The 20573-nt window shown below is 39.5% G+C and overlaps 2 protein-coding genes across 3 annotated transcripts; one reads left to right on the plus strand and one right to left on the minus strand.

Annotated features, from left to right (window-relative positions):
• Nucleotides 1-76: 76 nt before the first annotated feature.
• Nucleotides 77-10648, minus strand: LOC139936418 (uncharacterized). 2 transcript variants are annotated; one of them, XM_071931247.1, is made up of 11 exons: nt 10366-10648; nt 9415-9567; nt 8523-8972; nt 8066-8166; nt 7365-7497; nt 6140-6216; nt 5585-5713; nt 3200-3406; nt 2620-2734; nt 1668-1873; nt 77-1381 (listed from the first exon to the last, which is right to left on the minus strand). In XM_071931247.1, the coding sequence occupies exons 1-11, from the start codon at nt 10370-10372 to the stop codon at nt 1271-1273; spliced, it is 1689 nt and encodes a 562-aa protein (XP_071787348.1). In that variant the 5' UTR covers nt 10373-10648; the 3' UTR covers nt 77-1270. The 2 variants fall into 2 exon arrangements, with proteins under 2 accessions (XP_071787348.1, XP_071787344.1); XM_071931243.1 differs by having other exon boundaries at nt 8523-8987.
• A 1531-nt stretch (nt 10649-12179) lies between these two features.
• Nucleotides 12180-19623, plus strand: LOC139936435 (uncharacterized). Its single transcript, XM_071931256.1, has 6 exons — nt 12180-12508; nt 14632-14734; nt 15215-15647; nt 16241-17170; nt 17488-18576; nt 18904-19623. The coding sequence occupies exons 1-6, from the start codon at nt 12254-12256 to the stop codon at nt 19229-19231; spliced, it is 3138 nt and encodes a 1045-aa protein (XP_071787357.1). The 5' UTR covers nt 12180-12253; the 3' UTR covers nt 19232-19623.
• The last annotated feature ends 950 nt before the right edge of the window (nt 19624-20573 follow it).

Here is a 20573-nt window from a genome sequence, read left to right on the forward strand (position 1 = left end):
TATGCAAATATGCATTGTCGGCAAATCATAAATGGCTTCTTCAAAGTGGTGCTCCAGTCGCAACAAAATGTAAACTCAATGTAATTTTGGCTGGTAACTTGTTTTTGTTAGCAAGTTTTTCTGCTTTCTTTTTGAAATTGTGCTTTTTTGTGAACTTGTGACCTGGTAACACATGTTTATTTTTACTGGCAACCATTGCAATGTATGGAAAGCACAAGAGGTTTTTTCCTTGACAATATCTTGTGATGTTTAAGTAAATTTTATGCAAATTGAAAGGCAGTACTGTGTAATTGTCTGGGACTGGTTGCCTGTAAATTGCCTAGTGTGACATGGCCCTGTATGCCCCCAACCTACATTTTTATTCAGCATTTTTTTTCCTGCTTGAACACATGCATATGATTTGTCTGGTCTTTTCCTGATTTCATGATGTTTCTCTAATCACCATTCACCATTAAATTGTCTGTGAAAAGACAAACTAGCCACCAAAGAGTCAAAAAGATGGTCCTTCAAAATGATGCTTACCAAAGCAAGGTAACAAGCCAGAATACCATTGAACATGCACCATCTGTGACAAGTATCCCTGCTAATTATTACTTTTCTAAAGAATATTTTTAAGCACAATTTGCTGCTTAGGTAGCAAATAGATGTAGTGTTATTGAAATGTTCTGCTAAAAAGCTCTATGTAAGGGTCCAGACCTTCAGACAATGAAACACTCTGTCCATTCGGAGACCTTCGTTTCCACATCAAGAGGATTCTTTCTTCAAATTGGTACAATCTCATCCCTTGAACAGCATTGTGAAGTTGAGCTGGTTTTTATAAGCTGTAGTAGCTCTATGGACTAGTGGTGTTTGTCTCATGTTAACTGCAGACATTTCGAACGAACTGCAGAATGATCCCATTGCCTTATGGAACCAAACATCCATACAACATGTTGGTATGAATAATATTAGCCTACATTTAAAATATAATGATTATTTTTTGCTATAATACATAAATTAAATTTCAAATTTACAGCAGGGATAGCAAACCGAACAATAATTATAGAGATAATTGACTGCTCCCACCTTTGTCACCAAAAGCTATAGAAACAACCCTGTTAAAAAAATACACCTAACATTTTTCAAATCGAGAGCTAGAAAAAGTGATGAAAACTTTTTAGTCTTTGTACGAACACGGGTTGGGAGTCACAGACCACAATGCACTGACTGATGAAACGGGTATCTTCGTTTCTATGGGCGGGCCTATCTCCAAACCTTGCTCTAGCTGTTTTCAGTCCGGGTATTGTAGGCCCAGCCACATTGGTATCGGTCTGTTTGGATTCTGCATGACTTGGTTCCATTGGTCCAGCTCTTCACATGTTGCAGACCAGCCAAGCTCACACTGAAAGAAATATCATGTTCATAGACAATTAGTTTGAGGTTTTTATGATGACTACAAAACCAAGTCCTAAAATTTTAATATCTTTCGTTTTTGCCCCTAACTACGGAAGCGTAAATAGGACATACCGGGAAAAAAAATCGGGCTCCACTATTTCGCCCGGGCGTATTACTATTTCGCCCGGGCGGATTACTATTTCGAGTTGTTTACCACCGGGCTCTTTGCATGGTGTCTTTGCAAACCCAACTAGTCTGTATTACCACAATTAAAGATTTCAAATCTTACTAACCTTGCCAACAACATGTCCCCCTTTGACCATGTCGACGTGGAGCACTGTAACAACGAACAGAATGTCTTGTAGTTTGGTGTTGGCTTCCGGTACGGTGAACACGATTTGATTGTTCCACACGGGGTTGTGGGCCTCCCTAACTACCCTGGATTTCTGTTTCTCCAGCCGCTTCCGGGAACACAGCATCTCAACTTTGGCAACAGAATCTGTGATGAAAACATGAAATAGTGTAGCAAGACATAGTGGAACTGAAATTAAAAAAGTGCAACGATGAGCTAATGTAGGACGGTCAGACCGTATCTCTGATGAGCGAAGAGTTCATCGGGAAAGCAAGTAAAAACCGGCACTTTACTCGGAGGAAAAACTGAATTTTAGAAGTTAACCATTAATAGGCCTCCCCCTTCATTTGCATGTCTCCGTTAATTTGTGGCAAATCTGAAAGCGATTAATTTTAAAGTTGAGTTGAGTGTTTCCCGAGATGGCGTCGGCTGAAGACAACCTCTCGCTCAACTACTAGGCCTATACTAAAGATAAGTTCAGAGGGAAATACACAAACACATCTTAAGAATGGTTGAGAAAGATGATGCCATGTCTGTTGATTGGTGTCATTTTGGCTAAGAATTTTGACTTTCATGTCTTTGTTATCCCGAAATGTCGTAGATGGGGTTTTACAACATTCCGTAATTATCGTGTCCGAACTTGTGACTAGCGGCTATGGCTGGATATGGCTGGATCGCAGCATCACCATGCATAAAAATACAGAAAGTCCTTATCAACAGCCGTAGCCGGGAATTCGGATGTGGAATTTAGAATAGATTGACTGCACATGACGTCATTGACCGCCATCTTTGATGTAAAATAATAGGAAAAGTATACGCGCTGTCAGCCAATGATAACCTTTCACGCGTGCATGTTTCCAATATGGCGGCCAAATAGGGGTCTATATACTTACGTATACTTCCAAAGAGCGTGCTACGAGGGAGGTCTCTGGCTTCTATAATGAGGAATACGATGCGTCGAAGCTGTGGCTGGTAACATAGGGACACGTGGATATCTCCAAGGTCAGACTTTATAAATGGGTAGAAACAATTTCAAGATGTAGAAGTTTTAAAATGTTAATCATGTCTGATCTTTAGTTTGGGTATCCATTATGACCATGGTTATTTCTGATCGCTTGGCTATGAGTGGGAATAGGCCTATCCATTTGTGTAGCAGAGAATTTTGAAGAAGTCGGGGATGGAATTTCACACTGTTGACCGGAAACGTCTTCTGTTTTTAGATTGCATAATAATATCTCACTCTGCAATATCTTTAATTTAAAAAAAGGTAACTTTGAAATGTTGAGTTTGAGTCTAGAAGGTATCGAACTCTATTGAGTGTCTAAAGTATAGGCCTACTTACCCGTAAACAAATGAGATAAATCTTCTCTTTGGGCATGTTTAAAGAAAGTAAACAAATCATTTACACGAAATTTCTATGTAGAAATTACTTCTTTCTATTACTTAACTAGCTGGAAAACTTCCCCAACTTACACATTGCCTCTCACTGGAGAAGAAGTTAAGCGTAATCTCCTGAGAGTTCTCGAGATTTATCTGGCCGAGTACTACGTCACAAACTCCGATAATTTGTATTCTGTCTAGTTTGTTCTCCCGGTAGCATAGGTGTAGACGCATAGTCAGCTGCCATGCTGCTGACTTGGACACGCCCAGGATGGAAAACTCATTGCACCATGTCACATTCTGTATATTATTTAGTGGATAAAGATCGAAAAAAAAGCATCATTTTTTATTATCGCAAAATGATGAAATTTTCTTCACGTGAATCCATGTTTTCAATCGGTTTGAGCTCAATCGGTCGTCGAATTTGCGAGATAATCATGAAAGAAAAAAACACCCTTGTCACACGAAGTTGTGTGCTTTCTGATGCTTGATTTCGAGACCTAAAATTCTAAACTTGAAGTCTCGAAATCAAATTAGTGGAAAATTACTTCTTTCTTAAAACTATGTCACTTCAGAGGGAGCTGTTTCTCACAATGTTTTATACCATCCATCTCTCCCCATTACTCGTAATCAAGAAAGGTTTTATGATGATAAATATTTTGAGTAATTACCAATAGTGTCCACTGCCCTTAAAGGAACACGTTGCCTTGGATCGGACGAGTTGGTCTATTAAAAGCGTTTGAAACCGTTTGTTATGAAATGCATATGGTTAGAAAGATGTTTTAAAAGTAGAATATAATGATCCACACAAGTACCACTCGAAATTGCGTGGTTTTCCTTTTACGTCGCAAACTATCACGGTCGGCCATTTATGGGAGTCAAAATTTTGACTCCCATAACGGGCCGACCGTGTTAGTCGACAGGGTAAAAGGAAAACCGTGCAATTTCTTGGCATGTTTGTGTGGATCATTGTATTCTACTTTTACAACATCTTTCTACCCATATGCATTTTATAATAAACGGTTAAAAACGCTTGTCAAAGACCAACTCGACCGATCCAAGGCAACGTGTTCCTTTAAGTCAAGGCTGCCAATTGAGCACAGAATAAAATGACATTTCATGACAGTTGCTGAAGCAAATAAGCTTCGATTACACATTGAATCGTCGTTGTATTGACATAAATATTGATAGATAAATGTGACAATTTCCAAAATAATTCTCGACTATTATTGTCGCGACTGCCATTCATTGTGTTCGTCCGTACAACTAATATTTTTAAAGTTTTTAACCACGAGGGATACTGACAGGGAACATTTTAAATGATTTATGGTTGAACAAAGAACAAATTACTGGAACGGGATTTGAACAAACGACCTCCGGATTGATGTGCCGGTGTCGCATGCAATTATGTCCTCTATGCAATACTATCCGGAGGACATTATTGCATATGCAATAATGTCCACCGGACGGTTTTGCATATGCAATCGTGTCCGCCCGGACGCTGCTGCATATGCAGTTGTGTCCAACCCCGTGCAAAACGGTCCTTGCAGTAAATTAAACGCCTTTGGTCGACGGAACACGTTCGCCATTATTTACACGCTAAGTGCATGTCATGAATGGCACGGGAAATGTTCGGAAGGCACTAAATAATAAACTCCACAGCGGTTCGGCCCATCGGAGAATACCCGAGCGAGAATGACCTTATGACGTCATTTTGCATATGCTTGCATCTTTTAGACATGAAAATATTAACAACCAGGTTCTAGTGGTTAGTCCACTCTTATGTAACAACTCCCCAAACCCGCTGCTACAAATGTACTTAAATATAGAGGTCTGAAGCAGTACTGATCTTTTAGACATGAAAATATTAACAACCAGGTCCTAGTGGTTAGTCCACTCTTATGTAACAACTCCCCAAACCTGCTGCAACAAATGTACTTGAATAAAGAGGTCTGAAGCAGTGCTTGCATCTTTTAAACATGAAAATATAAACAACCAGGTCCTAGTGGTTAGTCCACTCTTATGTAACAACTCCCCAAACCTGCTGCGTGGGGGATCTTCGCGAACCGTGCCGGAATGTTCCGAGAGCACACGAAAAGTTCCGAACCGCTGTAGAGATTAGTTTTTAGTGCCTTCCGAAATGTTCGGCCGTTGGGTATTCGCTGCAATCATAAAATACGTGAATATTCAGTGCATGCACGCTCGCTTACACGCGCACATAGCCTACAAGGTGTACAGTCAAGTATATGTCCACCGGACGGTTTTTGCATAGCCCCGGACACGATTGCATATGCAAAAGTGTCCAGAGCGGACAGTATTGCATGGCGGACAAAATTGCATCTGACACCGGCGCTCCAACATTTAAACTTCAACAGGGTTGTTACTTTCGATAAACAGCAACAAAATGCAAGTGTTCCATTATTTTTCACCCTAAAGAAGATTTTGGGAGAAATGAACCACAAAAGTATGAGATTGTACCTCTGCAAGTGGGGCGTATTTAGTGGTGAATCGTTGCCCCATTGTGGGTAGGAAACCCCCTTTGATATACAGCACCGGGTTCAGACTCTTACTCAGCTTGACACCGGCTGGCAATTGCAGATCCTTTACCTGGGGATGAAGAAACATAATGGACATTATCTCAAGGTTTAACATTTCAGAAGTACACATAATTTTGAATGGATCTATTCCAGATACTGCGCGCCTTATAAATTTTATGTTATTATTATTATTATTATTATAATCGGCATCGTATACTTTCACATCTTCTTGAAACGAAAGACAATATAAGCTTAGCTCGCTCCGTGAATTTTTGCGAACCTTATTGGAAATGAAATCGAGTACTTTTTGTGGGTCCCGAAGTTTCAATTCCCGCGAGGCAGTTGCACAGACCAGCAGATCATGCAAAACCTACATTATTTCATATAGATTAAGCCCAATGTTACTTCAAAAAAACAGCGCAATTTTATACTCTATGGATAGTTTGGTACAGAGCACGGCTTCGGTTGTAGTTGTATCCATCAATCAGTGGCTTACCTTGTTGATTAACAATATCAACTTCTCTTCTGTCGAGTTGTGACGGATTCTGATGAACAACTTTCCGATTGGTTCAACTAACAATAAAAAAAGTTTGAAGAGCGATAGGAGAAACCGGTTATACAACATATTATAGGCCTATTATGTGACAGATTATTATAACTAATGTTGTCATCATGCTGGCACAGTTGCATTAAAGGCACTGGACACTATTGGTAATTACTCAAAATAATTGTTAGCATAACAACTTACTTGGTAACAAGCCATGGAGAGCTGTTGATAGTATAAAACATTGTGAGAAACGGCTCCCTCTGAAGTAACGTAGTTTTTGAGAAAAGTAAAATATTTGAATTAATTTCGATACCTCACGCGTGAGGTCTCGAAATCAAGCCTGAAAGCACACAACTTTGTGTGACATTGGTGTTTTTTCTTCCATTATTATCTCGCAACTTCGACGACCAATTGAGTTAAAAATTGTACAGGTTCGTTATTTTGTGCGTATGTTGAAATACACCAAGTGAGAAGACTGGTCTTTGACAATTACCAAAGGTGTCCAATGTTTTTAAGGCCGTACTCAGAATACAATAACGTTGTCATTGAAACCAACGGAATACTCGCAGTCAGACAGGGACTGAAATTCCAAGGGAAAACCCTTGCAGTCAGAGGGACTGAAAACCCAATCCACCCCCAAACGTGCCCCTGGTGGCATTCGAACCGGGGTCATAAGGGTGGAAGGCGAGGAAAGAAACCACTGATGCCAACCTGACAGAAATTCATACCGTGAGTTTTCAGAGTGCAAGGAAACTTAAAGGCAGTGGACACTATTGGTAATTGTCAAAGACTAGCCTTCACAGTTGGTGTATCTCAACATATGCATAAAATAACAAACCTGTGAAAATTTGAGCTCAATCGGTCATCGAACTTGCGAGATAATAATGAAAGAAAAAATCCCCTTGTCACACGAAGTTGTGTGCGTTTAGATAGTTGATTTCAAGACCTCAAGTTCTAAACTTCAGGTCTCGAAATCAAATTCGTGGAAAAATACTTCTTTCTCGAAACCTATGGCACTTCAGAGGGAGCCATTTCTCACAATGTTTTATACCATCAACCTCTCCCCATTACTCGTCACCAAGAAAGGTTTTACGCTAATAATTATTTTGAGTAATTACCAATAGTGTCCACTGCCTTTAAACTAAACATGCATCTGATCTCAGTCATAGATTACCTAATCCCAGTATGCTATCTGCTGATCCAAATCGACTCTTCATGAGGGAGTGATCGTAGATGCTTGAAGAGGCTCCCTCTGACTTCCTCTGTAGCCGCGTTGGCAAAGTGATGTGAGGTACACTCAGTACTCTCTGTAAGGGGGAATTTAATGTGAGGTTTGATCAAGAGTCATTGTGAATCCCTGTTTATATCATTTAGTTATGCAAAATCGGTGATTATGCTTTCTGATAGGCTGTTCGAACATTTGTTTTCATTCATTTGATCTTGGAAGTGTGTTATTTGTTTGTATTTCCTTACCTGGACAAAAACTACAATATAGGACAGAGGCCGTCCAAGGAAGGGCAAAATTAAGAGGAAGAAAAATCATCGGAAAATTTTGCCCTCCTATATAGACCCCGCTCACTTAAAACAGTAGTAAATAAAACGAAGCCATTACTCCGTATATAAATCTGACTAACACAAGATGTTTTCCATGCAAATGAACAAGTCTACAAAGAAAGCATGATGTAAACTTGTTATCTTAACTGCGCATGTAGTAAAATAATCACCAGAAGTCGATTCTGTTTTACTGACTCACATGGGAAGACATCAGGCTGGATAAAAAGAGTGCGGTCCAGTGATTATACCGAAAATATAGTTTAGATATGAACAACATGAAAATTGTACTGTTTTTCTATTGATATCGTAATGCGTTCTCACCCGTTTTCGTTTCTTCTTCGTTTCGAGTGTGGGTTGAAGCAAGTGGTTATCGACGATGATTTCTTTATCCTGCTTGTTAGTGCTCAAGGATCTTAGGACATCTGAAAAATACGGCAAATTTGATTTAATTGTGCGGGCATAAAGCAATGCCCATCATTTAGTTTTAGGTCGGTTTCTTTCAGTAAAATATTGGTGCATGTCCATCTGTTGCCGTATCATTGTTATGGATGACCTGCCCATCTCCACTTTTTTAATTGAATGGTCTTAAAACCACGCACTCTAGTTTTCTTTCCAATGTTCTCATTTGTCATACTGTTACTTTGTTACTCTTACCATTTATCTAAGATCCATGACCCTCTCTGTCACCCGTGGCTTTTTCTCAAAAACTTTTTGCACTGGGTTTTCAAAAACTAAACAATGGTCAATACCTTCAGTTCCTGAATTTATTTAGACAAACCTTTTTCATGTTGATACACCGAATATGCAGCTTCTTCATAATCACTCTCCGTTGCAGACTTGCTGCCGGACGGCCCTCCCGTGTTAGACCTAGGCCTGCTCCCAATACTCTCGACGTTAATCTCCGGTGTACACGGAGCACTATCCTCTCCATCTGCATCTCTCCCATCACTCGTTATGTCGCCTGCCCCACCAGCTCCCCGTAAACCGTCTCTCTCACCGTCCCCAGCACCGTGACCCTCCCCGGGAATCGGCTCTAAAGCTCCCTCCTCCTCTGACGACGAGTTACTACTGGAGTCCGAGTCGGATCGGTACCGAGCACTGGTGATGGGGATGTGGATGGTGGTTATCTTAGGCGTGGATGACGTGAATGGGATGACTAGGTGGGTGGGGTTACTGCTGTGTTTGTTACTCACTAGTGGAGTCGTTGAGGTATGCGAATGCTTGGAGGCTGACGGTATTGCATCTTGGAAGAAAACAAGCAATAGGCTTATCACATGTATAGACAAAGTTTGGTGTCAAGAAAATCAAATTATAAAGAGCATTTTTCTCTCTCGAGATAAAGCAGCAACTGTCATCTTTGTTTATTAGGCCTATACACAAACAAACATTCATACACCCCGACAATCAAAACAAGCAATTAGCTTCTTTCTATATCCGTGCCATTCATCTTTACCTTTGTGTTCAACTCAAACAATACACATTTGTGTGAGGTAACGTTTTGATGTAGGCGTATGTATTTTATGTCAAGTTTTTTCTGCCTTGTGTTCAAGTTTACGGGTCGAAAGGTGACATTGGTACGTCTTTGCTACTGTGAGATTTGGTTGTTGATTAATATGAAAATAATATATATATTAATCAGACAGAATGAGGTGGTATCTTTATACAGTCACCTGTTTTGTGAGTTTGTTCTTTTGTTTCCTTCAATGGGTTCCACAACTGATACTCTGGAGGCTTACTCCTGCACTTGTAGTAAACCAGTACCAGAGTTATGGTTACAAAGAAGATAGCAATGATGACAAGAACGGTTAATCCTCCTCCAGACACTATAAGACAAAGGGCAGATTATTTCATTTCAGTTTGGTTGTGAAGCCAAGGACTCTCAGAAAAGCGAACCTAACTAGCCAAGAACCACATATGGAGAGAAAACAAGGAAGGGTATACAGTATTGAATCAATAAATTATTATACTTTGGGAAAATAGGGCGACACTTGCATTTTTTTGCTACAGAACTTCTTTTCTTTCCATCAAATATAATATTTATTTCACATACAGCAATAAGGGCATTACAACCAAACAGCAATGTTTCTACCTCAATGTTTCAGCGTGTATTTTTTTTAATGTTGTCGATGATCCCTGCCACTTTGGAAGAACACCACAGCAATACCACTGGTGTTTTTTAAATGAATAAATTAATGTAGAACGCGATGGTTTTATCATGTTGTTTTCCTGTTATCTCTCTGACTTTTTTTTTTCAAAAGCCAGAATAAAGTAACAAATTCAAAAAGCCGTTTATGGCTGGATATTTTTACCCAGTGCAGAGTCTTTCTCGAAGGCTCAACGTGACACCACAATGCGAACAGGTATTATCAATGTAATAGAAGCAGTCAAGTGGGGAAACATGAAAAGAGAAAGAAAAAAAGAGAGAGGCAGACAAAACACAGAAAGAGCAAAAATGAACAATTAAAGAGACAATGGGGGTATTGGGGGAAGCGTTGGTTTAACTACACAGAGTTTGCAAACACACACATAACAAAATCAAAGATGGGGAGAGTGAGGGAGAAAACAATTTATTAGTAAATGAGAAAGACTAAAAGGGGATACCAATGTAATCATATACTTACGAGCCATGTTATTTGGACTAGTTTATTATTACCACACAAACTCCAGTCATCCCAGTTGTCACGTTACTTGTCACCATTCCAACTCAAATCAAATCAAATCATATCATAATCTGTGCACGACAATCCGAAGCAAATTCAGCAAACTGTTCGAGCCAACAAACTCACAAAATGTATTCCTTCGTTCATGACAGTTTAGACTTGGGTCGTAATAAGTGGTGAACCAACTCATGAGAAAAAGTCACTAAAAAAACTCCGTGTATGGCTATGGATATATAGTGCACCAAGCAACCGTGAAGCACCGGCCCACATAAGGGTGCGCCCACTACAGATAGAGGCCTATCAGTACCTCGTTCCCAACGAGTTTCGTGGGTCGTAAACAAACCAAGACCAGGCAATAATTATCAAAGATAGTTGTCTGGATCCAGGAACACAAATAATCACTGAGTAAATACACGTAAGGCACACTATTGACATAAGTCAGTAAACACTTTGCTCTATTTGGTGTCTATCTCACGAGGCTGATAGCCTGAGTATTTTGTGTTTATTGACCAACCAACTTTGTACGGTACTTCAATAACTTAATTTTTTGTTTTGTCAATTTATTTATTTATTTATTTATTTATCAACCATTTTAAAAATCCATTGACGGGTAAAACATGGTTGCGATATGCAAGTTGGTGTTTTGTTCAAAAAGAACAATTTCGACAGTTAATTCATTAATTAGGCCTGATTATGATCTGACATGCCGAACTCTTATCAAAACCTCTTCCTCGCTCATATGCAAAGTTCTACGCAAGTTTAAATGCAAACGTTTATGCAACTTTCATGGTAAATGTTCGTATAGGCCTATAATACAGAACGAGTCGTCAATAATAATAGTAATAATTAACCATTCTTATATTGCGCATAACACATAGTAATAAAACATGTCCCTAAGCGCTCTTGAGAAAAACACAACAGAATACAAAGACAAGATGTCAAGTCCGAGTCTCGAGTTCGAGTTACGGAAAATGCGACTGGAGCGTGGAGGCAATATTATAATCATTATTATTATATTATCATTCCTTAACGATTTGGGGAGAATAATGCAATACAGTTAGTTCGCACTAATGTAACGAAATTGCGTGTGAAAAAGGCCCTTAAATAATTACAAAATGTACACATTTTGTGCCAAAAAGCTTTCTTATGTCGCAGTGAGACCGTATAGTCGCTAAACAAATATACGCCCATGTAGTATGCGCCCATAAAGCTCAAGCCCATTAGTTTAACATGAGTCGTACATGCTCATCAAACAGCTGTTGTATTGTGACTTAGCAAGCATGGCTGCCTGTCAACAAAGTTTCTCTCTGCCAAAATGCTGCTCTTTAAAAAAAAAAAAAGTCTTCAAGAGGTATAACGTAATAATATGTTTCATTTTGATAATAATTCCATTTTGATAATGCTTATGTAAAATTTCAGCCCCTGGCTCGTGGTCTATTATGGGACCATTGTCTACAAGTTTTGTCCTCAAACACAATTTCTTGCGTTTTCAACCTCAGGGAATGGTCGGAATGTGTTTTGTTAACCTGCTTGAAGCGATGATGAATGTGCCTACGCTGATTGGTTCAAGATTTGTGAAAGAAATTCCATTCCAAAGATCTTATACAATTAAATGAATGGACTGTTCACTCGAGGGGAAAAGACTAATGCTTTAGTTGCTGACCATCCCCAAAACATCTGTGTCGATCTTTGAATAACAAAAGCCCACAAAAATCACCTAACTCTGAATATAAACCAAAGGAACTTGAGTATTGGTCATTCACTACACCGGTCACCTCGCACAGTGCTGCAAGTAACCGACGTGTCTCACCATACCGCTGCACACAAACCGCACAGCGTTCTCGGCATCATGGCACCGCCTTTGGTGATGGGGGTTTTCGGGCTACTTCTAGTAGTGGCTGCATTGGTGAGGACAGCTCCTGTACATGAGAATGGTGGTATTGGCGACCAGTCCTCATGCACTGAGCGAAGGGTTCAATATTGGTCCGAGCGCTCGAGGGATGCCGTCCAACGCATCAAAGATACCCGGTACGATCTCGATACAAAGATTGAAGTTCTGGGGAACTTGGCAACCACGAAAGATCTGGAGGATTATGAAGAAATGGTATGTTGAAAACAATCTGTGGCAACGTTAATTTTGACAGAGATATGATAAAGAATTAATGGCGCTGTCTCATTCAGTGACACTTCACCACTTTTTTATCTAAAATGAACGGGAAAATTCAAATTATTTTGGAGAGCGCACGCTATTAATGCATTCAGTTTCGTTGTCGTGCGCAAATGAATTTCATTTCCTCATTCGGTTTCGATTCAGTCATTCTATTTCATTTATAGACGTTCAAGACTACACTTTGACCATTCTAAAGCTTAATGTCTACTTGTTTCTACACGTACTTTCTTATTTCTATACATACTTAAGGCCCACACATGATGAAAATGAGCGGTTGGTTGACCCGTTTTGATAGCTTTCCGAGATCAAAGGAGTCTTATGACCTAATCAGTGAAATCTAATTATCTTTTTGGGCGGTCATTCGGCGTGACCAAATTGTTTGAACGGGTGTTGAAATGAATGGATTTGTGTTCAACTTATCTTTTTCTGCAGACCCTCCAAAATGAACAGAAACTTAAAGAATGTTTTTAGTGCAACTACTGCGTCTTGTCTTTGACTGTCACAAACAGACCATGTGATTTGATACCATTATCCGTGTGTTCAGTCCTTACTATTTGATGTCAGATGACTCAACTATCGTTGTATGCAATTGTTATTATGTCTTTGTTGTTTCTATATTATAGGGCCTCTCATTGAAACCAAACTATACTAGTTCTGTTTCAATCCATCTTTGAGATTGGCGGTAAGGCTGCCGTGGGGGTTTGTCCAGAATGATTTCCCCCGCAAACCATTCACCCATGTACACTTCATTTTTATACACTTTATTCCACGTACTGCAACTCTATAACAGAACTCCCTGTCTGGTGCAGCTGTTACTCCATCCTACAACCTAGATTGTTTTAAGAGAAATTTATCAATTCCTACTTTAAAGGGAAGGTACACGTTCAATTTTGGTAGTTACTCTAAACAAATATTAAATAAAAAAAAACTGACTTGATAACGAGCATTGGAGAGCTGTTGGTAGTATAAAACATTGTGGGAAACGACTCCCTCTGTAGTAACGTAGTTTCTGAGAAAGAGGTAATTTTTCACTAAAATAATAAAAATTCCTATTCGAAAGCATGCACACAAATGCGCCCAACAAGGGTGTTTTTTCTCTCATCATTTTCTCGCAACTTCGATGACCAATTGAGCTCAAATTTTCACAGGCGTTTTATTTTATGCTTATGATGGGATAAACCAAGTGAGAACACTGGTCTTTGACAATTACCAAACGTGTACAGTGCCTTTAAGAAGGTCTGGTTCCCGAGTTATTTTAATCTCAAATAGGTTATAGGCCTACTTGTAGCCCCTTACAAAAAATGGCTTCTCGTTTTTTTTTTTTTTTTTTTTTTTTTTTGGGGGGGGGGGGGGTGGTCTTGCATACGACAAAATTCTGCAATTTCCCTTTCACGAGGCAATGATTTTTGTTTAACTGTTTGTACATAACTTTGTTTTGCTGCTCAATTGTTTTTATTTTCTTGACATCCTGGAAAACGCAGTGGACACTATTGGTAATTACTCAAAATAATTATCATCATAAAACCTTTCTTGATGACAAGTAATGGGGAGAGGTTGATAGTAAATATAAAACATTGTGAGAAACAGCTCCCTCTAAAGTGACGTAGTTTTCGAGAAAGAAGTTGTTTGCCACGAATTTGATTTCGAGACATCGAGTTTAGAATTTGAGGTCTCGAAATCAAGCATCAGAAAGCACACAACTTCGTGTGACAATGGCGTTTTTTCTTTCATTATTATCTTGAAACTTCGACGACCAATTGAGCTCGAATTTTTACAGGTTTGTTATTTCATGCATATGTTGAGATACACCAACTGTGAAGACTAATCTTTGACAATTACCAATAGTGTCCACTGTCTTCAGCAACTTGGGTCTAGCGCCGCGACAGCACAAACACAAGTGAGAGAGAGGTTGTCTTTAAGTCGGCATTATTTTAGTTTCTGTTCAAATGATGTCGTCATCTTTGTGTAAATATATCAAATGTAGTTTTTTTTTTAAATCTGTAGTCAACTCGTCAAACCTTATATTAATAATCATACCCTCTTTCTGATTTGAATAGCTGGTTGAATCTTCACTAGACTCCTTGAATGAAATCTTCCAATATGGAGCATTGATCTTCGGTTGCCCACTAGAGGAAGAGGACCATTATACCGTACCTAAAAGTGAGTAGCTACAGAGTCTATTGAAGTTTGCTAACATTTTAAAATTCTCCCTCGCATTACTTTTGAGTACATTTTCAAGATCATTTAGGGCGACGACATCATGAAACGTATACGTGCTGAATTCGCAGGATAATTCATTATGGGAGAACCAAAAAAAATGAATAATTTGAGAACCGACTTATTTCCAGAATGTCATCACCAAGCAGTAAATCATCTCGGGATCCCAATAGGTTATATGGCACTTCCAGGGCTCCGTAAACAAATTGCTTGAAACGAAAACTTGTGCATTATAATCGCAATCTGGGTGAGCTGATGTCACTTCCTTGTGACACAACCTTTGTAATTTGTTATATTGCTTGAAAAATCATCCTCTTCCTAGGTTTAAAAACGTTAAATTTCTGACCTAATAGAACAAAACGGTGCCTTCACCGTTTTTTTTTTTTAAATAACTTTCTGGGGTTTGTGTTCACTTTCATTCAGAAGGAGTCATTGTGGATCGAATCCGACAAGAGATGTTGGTCATAATGGAACATCTAAGAGACATTCTAAGAGAAGGAATACCCGAGCAACAGCAGGATCAACCCCGGCAGGGTCAGCCCCAGCAGGGTCAACCCCAACAGGATCAACCCCAGCAGGATCAACCCCAGCAGGTTCAACCCCAGCAGGTTCAACCCCAGCAGGTTCAACCCCAGCAGGATCAACCCCAACAGGATCAACCCCAACAGGATCAACCCCAACAGGATCAACCCATGAAGGGTCAACCCCAGCAGGGTCAACCCCAGCAGGGTCAACCCCAGCAGGGTCAACCCCAGCAGGGTCAACCCCAGCAGGGTCAACCCCAGCAGGGTCAACCCCAGCAGGGTCAAACCCTGCAGGACCCGCCCCAGCAGGACCAACCCCAGGCAGAACAACCGTAAGTATATATCAGTCAATTTTATTTGTGTTCCCTAATGCTGATACCTGCTGCCGCTTCCCAAATTGTATATTGGCTGCGATTCCCAGCTGTACGGCAATTACAGGTTGAATGGCTTCCGACTGGCACCCCCAACAAAGACATTGACAGCGTAGGGAATCGGCCAAGGGCTACAGATAGCTTATTTGGGGTGTGAGCGCAAGTTCAAATCTCTAGTCAATTTTTCTTTGCTGAACCCAAAACTTGTAACTTTATGATACACTGTGCGGAACACCCCAGAGTAACGCAAGTACACCCAAAAGGCTTTAGTTTGGAGTAATGGGCTTGTTGCCCCCCCCCCCCTGAAACTTACATTGCAAATTCATAACAAGGTTCCATCGTACATTTCCCCCTAGGACCTCAAAAACGGAAAATGAATTGTTTAGCCTAGAGGTGTTTTTATTTGTGCGAAATATAAAAATAAAACATTCTACATGGTAGGCAATGTCAATTAATAGGCTGTGTGACGTTCGTGCTTTTTTTCTTCCCTGAAGTAAAACACAGTTTCATAATTAAATTGATAAACGATGCGTTAATTTTGTATACCCTTCCAGCGAGAAAAACAACCAGGACGACGATGAAGCCACGAGAGGTCAAACACAATTTGGTGTATGCATCGCTCGAGTTAGACAACAACATCAAGGTCAAGACGAAACATCCATCTTCCAAGCCATCTTGAGTCAATGTCAAAGCAAACGAGAAATCACCAAAGAACCTCCCAGTGAAGATGATGAAACCAAGAGAGGGAATAAAGAGATGGGTTTATGCATCGCTCGAGTAAGACAACGAAATCAAGGTCAAAACGAAGCCTCCATCTTCCAAGCCATCTTGAGTCAATGTCAAAGCAAACGAGAAATCACCAAAGATCCTCCCAGTGAAGATGATGAAACCAAGAGAGGGAATAAAGAGATGGGTTTATGCATCGCTCGAGTAAGACAACAAAATCAAGGTCAAGACGAAGCCTCCATCTTCCAAGCCATCTTGAGTCAATGTCAAAGCAAACGAGAAATCACCAAAGATCCTCCCAGTGAAGATGATGAAACCAAGAGAGGGAATAAAGAGATGGGTTTATGCATCGCTCGAGTAAGACAACAACATCAAGGTCAAGACGAAGCCTCCATCTTCCAAGCCATCTTGAGTCAATGTCAGAGCAAACGAGAGATCACCCAATATCCTTCCAGTGAAGATGATGAAACCAAGAGAGGTGATAAAGAGATGGGTGTATGCATCGCTCGAGTAAGACAACAACATCAAGGTCAAGACGAAGCCTCCATCTTTCAAGCCATATTGAGACAATGTCAGAGCAAACGAGAAATCACCAAAGATCCTCCCAGTGAAGATGATGAAACCAAAAGAGGTCAAACACAATTTGGTGTATGCATCGCTCGAGTAAGACAACAACATCAAGGTCAAGACGAAGCCTCCATCTTCCAAGCCATCTTGAGCCAATGTCAGAGCAAACGAGAGATGTCCCTTCCTTTAAGGTAAGCTTACATAAACAAAACCCATTACTTTTTTCAGAAATGAGAAAAAAACAAGTCTGAAGATTGATTCCCTTTCTGGAAAACGTAGTATTCATCTCATGAAAATTTTATGTTCCTTTTTTATTTTTTTCTATAAAGCAAGCCAGTGATAAGATGCCAGGGTTTGTCAATGCTAAGCAATCCAAAACCATCGCCTACTTAGCGCCTTGTTGTTCACCAATAATAAGCAACTCTTTGACAGAATGTGTGCAGTTTCACTCAAACTTACATTGTTATGATTTGAAATAAAAATATAATATTGTTGTTAATTCCCTCAGTGAAACACAGAAAAACCAAGAGGACGAAGACATCAAGAGAGGTGCTTCAGAGATGGGTTTATGTATCGCTCGAGTAAGACAAAAACATCAAGGTCAAGACGAAGCCTCCATCTTCCAAGCCATCTTGAGTCAATGTCAAAGCAAACGAGAAATCACCAAAGATCCTCCCAGTGAAGATGATGAAACCAAGAGAGGGAATAAAGAGATGGGTTTATGCATCGCTCGAGTAAGACAACAAAATCAAGGTCAAGACGAAGCCTCCATCTTCCAAGCCATCTTGAGTCAATGTCAAAGCAAACGAGAAATCACCAAAGATCCTCCCAGTGAAGATGATGAAACCAAGAGAGGGAATAAAGAGATGGGTTTATGCATCGCTCGAGTAAGACAACAACATCAAGGTCAAGACGAAGCCTCCATCTTCCAAGCCATCTTGAGTCAATGTCAGAGCAAACGAGAGATCACCAAAGATCCTCCCAGTGAAGATGATGAAACCAAGAGAGGGAATAAAGAGATGGGTTTATGCATCGCTCGAGTAAGACAACAACATCAAGGTCAAGACGAAGCCTCCATCTTCCAAGCCATCTTGAGTCAATGTCAGAGCAAACGAGAGATCACCCAATATCCTTCCAGTGAAGATGATGAAACCAAGAGAGGTGATAAAGAGATGGGTGTATGCATCGCTCGAGTAAGACAACAACATCAAGGTCAAGACGAAGCCTCCATCTTTCAAGCCATATTGAGACAATGTCAGAGCAAACGAGAAATCACCAAAGATCCTCCCAGTGAAGATGATGAAACCAAAAGAGGTCAAACACAATTTGGTGTATGCATCGCTCGAGTAAGACAACAACATCAAGGTCAAGACGAAGCCTCCATCTTTCAAGCCATCTTGAGACAATGTCAGAGCAAACAAGAAATCAGCAAAGATCCTCCCAGTGAATATGATGATGAAACCAAGAGAGGTGATAAAGAGATGGGTGTATGTATCGCTCGAGTAAGACAACAACATCAAGGTCAAGACGAAGCCTCTATCTTCCAAGCCATCTTGAGCCAATGTCAGAGCAAACGAGAGATGTCCCTTCCTTTAAGGTAAGCTTACATAAACAAAACCCATTACTTTTTTCAGAAATGAGAAAAAAACAAGACTGAAGATTGATTCCCTTTCTGGAAAACGCAGTATTCATCTCATGAAAATATTATGTTCCTTTTTTTTTTTTTTATTTTTTTTTTTATAAAGAAAGCCAGTGATAAGATGCCAGGGTTTGTCAATGCTAAGCAATCCAAAACCATCGCCTACTTAGCACCTTGTTGTTCAACAATAATAAGCAACTCTTTGACAGAATGTGTGCAGTTTCACTCAAACTTACATTGTTATGATTTGAAATAAAAATATAATATTGTTGTTAATTCCCTCAGTGAAACACAGAAAAACCAAGAGGACGAAGACGTCAAGAGAGGTGCTTCAGAGATGGGTTTATGTATCGCTCGAGTAAGACAAAAACATCAAGGTCAAGACGAAGCCTCCATCTTCCAAGCGATCTTGAGTCAATGTCAGAGCAAACGAGAAATCACCAAAGATCCTCCCAGTGAAGATGATGAAACCAAAAGAGGTCAAACACAATTTGGTGTATGTATCGCTCGAGTAAGACAACAACATCAAGGTCAAGACGAAGCATCCATCTTCCAAGCCATCCAGAATCAATGTCAGGGCAAACGAGAGGTTCTGTTCGAACCTTTTATGTAAAGAGATACACATTGAACTGACTTGAAAACTTCAAATGAACTGCAATAGTTATGATTATGATGACTGTAATAACGTCCATCAGTCACGAAACACGATATACCAAATGCACATGAAGTGCGTTTCCGTTATTTCCTAATAAGTTTACTTCTAAGATGGCGAGTTGATGACGTCCGTCAAAGGTCTAAACGGAATGGTACTTTGCCACAGTTATGTTACCAGTTTTTTCCAATTGTCGGATTTAAAAAAACTACCTGACCTGACACCACTCCAAATGTGTTTCAATAATATGTGAATGCACATGCAGGAATATACTGAAAATAAATTGAGGTAGTTCATTAGGCCTATAGAATGATGTTCAAAATATCATTGAATCATCCTCAACATTTTCCACTCAAAAGGGGTCAGAAAAGATTTTTGAATCAACTGAAATTTCAGTATTTAGCATGTTGGAGGTTTCAGTTATGCTAGTTAAACAGTTACCACCATTTGAAAAACTGTTTTAAACATGGCGGTAGCAAGTTTTATTGTGTTTCAAGTGAACTGGTATTAACTATATCAATTTATCAAAACAAAATTTATTCAGAGTTTGAAGAAACAAAAAAACTGGATTCGGCTTATTAATATTATGTATAAAGTTATAGCCTATTTATGAACAAATTATATAGTGAGATAGCCAATAACTATGGTTGTGTTAAACAAACAAAAATATAAATTTTGAGTAGGTCCTAGTTTGTTCCATCCAAATCTGCATACTAAACCCAAATTCAATTTACCTGTGTGCTTATCGGTTGACTTATCCATACGATTACACAAAACCACCCCCATTCTATTACATGAGGCCCAAAGGGTATAACAAATGTTTAAAATTACTCCAGTTATTCGTTGATGATGAAATCATTTTAACTTTTACCAGATAATTATGAAACATTTGAAGGGGGCTATCGATCCATACCTTTACAAAAACGCTTGTCCTCGTGATGAAGTATCTGTTTTTTTGACAATAAATGCGTTGTGAACGCGGCTTATTTTTGTGCAGCAAATTTGTGTTTCCGAGACATTAATTTGGTATTTCTAGTCAATCAATAATTAATTTAACATAATTGATTAAACTAGGCCCTCAAAATATGCACAATGGCTATAGGCATGGGCCCTACTATTTTGCCCAAAAAGGGAAAATTGTTATGCAAGCAAGATTCATTTAATTGCATCATACAAATTAAACTGGTTGCTCAATTACGTGTGTGAAATAGTTTACATGGTTGCAGGAATTATACATTATTGATCAAGTTGCCTAGTTTTCTCACCGCACTACCTATAATATAATAGACTAAAAATACTTAGG

Source organism: Asterias amurensis, chromosome 1 (genome assembly GCF_032118995.1).
Source record: "Asterias amurensis chromosome 1, ASM3211899v1".
NCBI classification, from domain to species: domain Eukaryota; kingdom Metazoa; phylum Echinodermata; class Asteroidea; order Forcipulatida; family Asteriidae; genus Asterias; species Asterias amurensis.

Bases quoted from the DNA above. Each gene is read 5' to 3' on its own strand.
- LOC139936418 (XM_071931243.1), bottom strand. The intron at 3,407-5,584 runs GTACAATCTCAT...AATAATATACAG, and splicing joins AATACGCCCCACTTGCAGAG to AATGTGACATGGTGCAATGA. The intron at 2,735-3,199 runs GTAAGTTGGGGA...CCATTTATAAAG, and splicing joins TCTCCAGTGAGAGGCAATGT to TCTGACCTTGGAGATATCCA.
- LOC139936435 (XM_071931256.1), top strand. From the start codon at position 12,254: ATGGCACCGCCTTTGGTGATGGGGGTTTTCGGGCTACTTCTAGTAGTG. The intron at 14,735-15,214 runs GTGAGTAGCTAC...ACTTTCATTCAG, and splicing joins CCATTATACCGTACCTAAAA to AAGGAGTCATTGTGGATCGA. The intron at 18,577-18,903 runs GTAAGCTTACAT...TAATTCCCTCAG, and splicing joins GAGATGTCCCTTCCTTTAAG to TGAAACACAGAAAAACCAAG.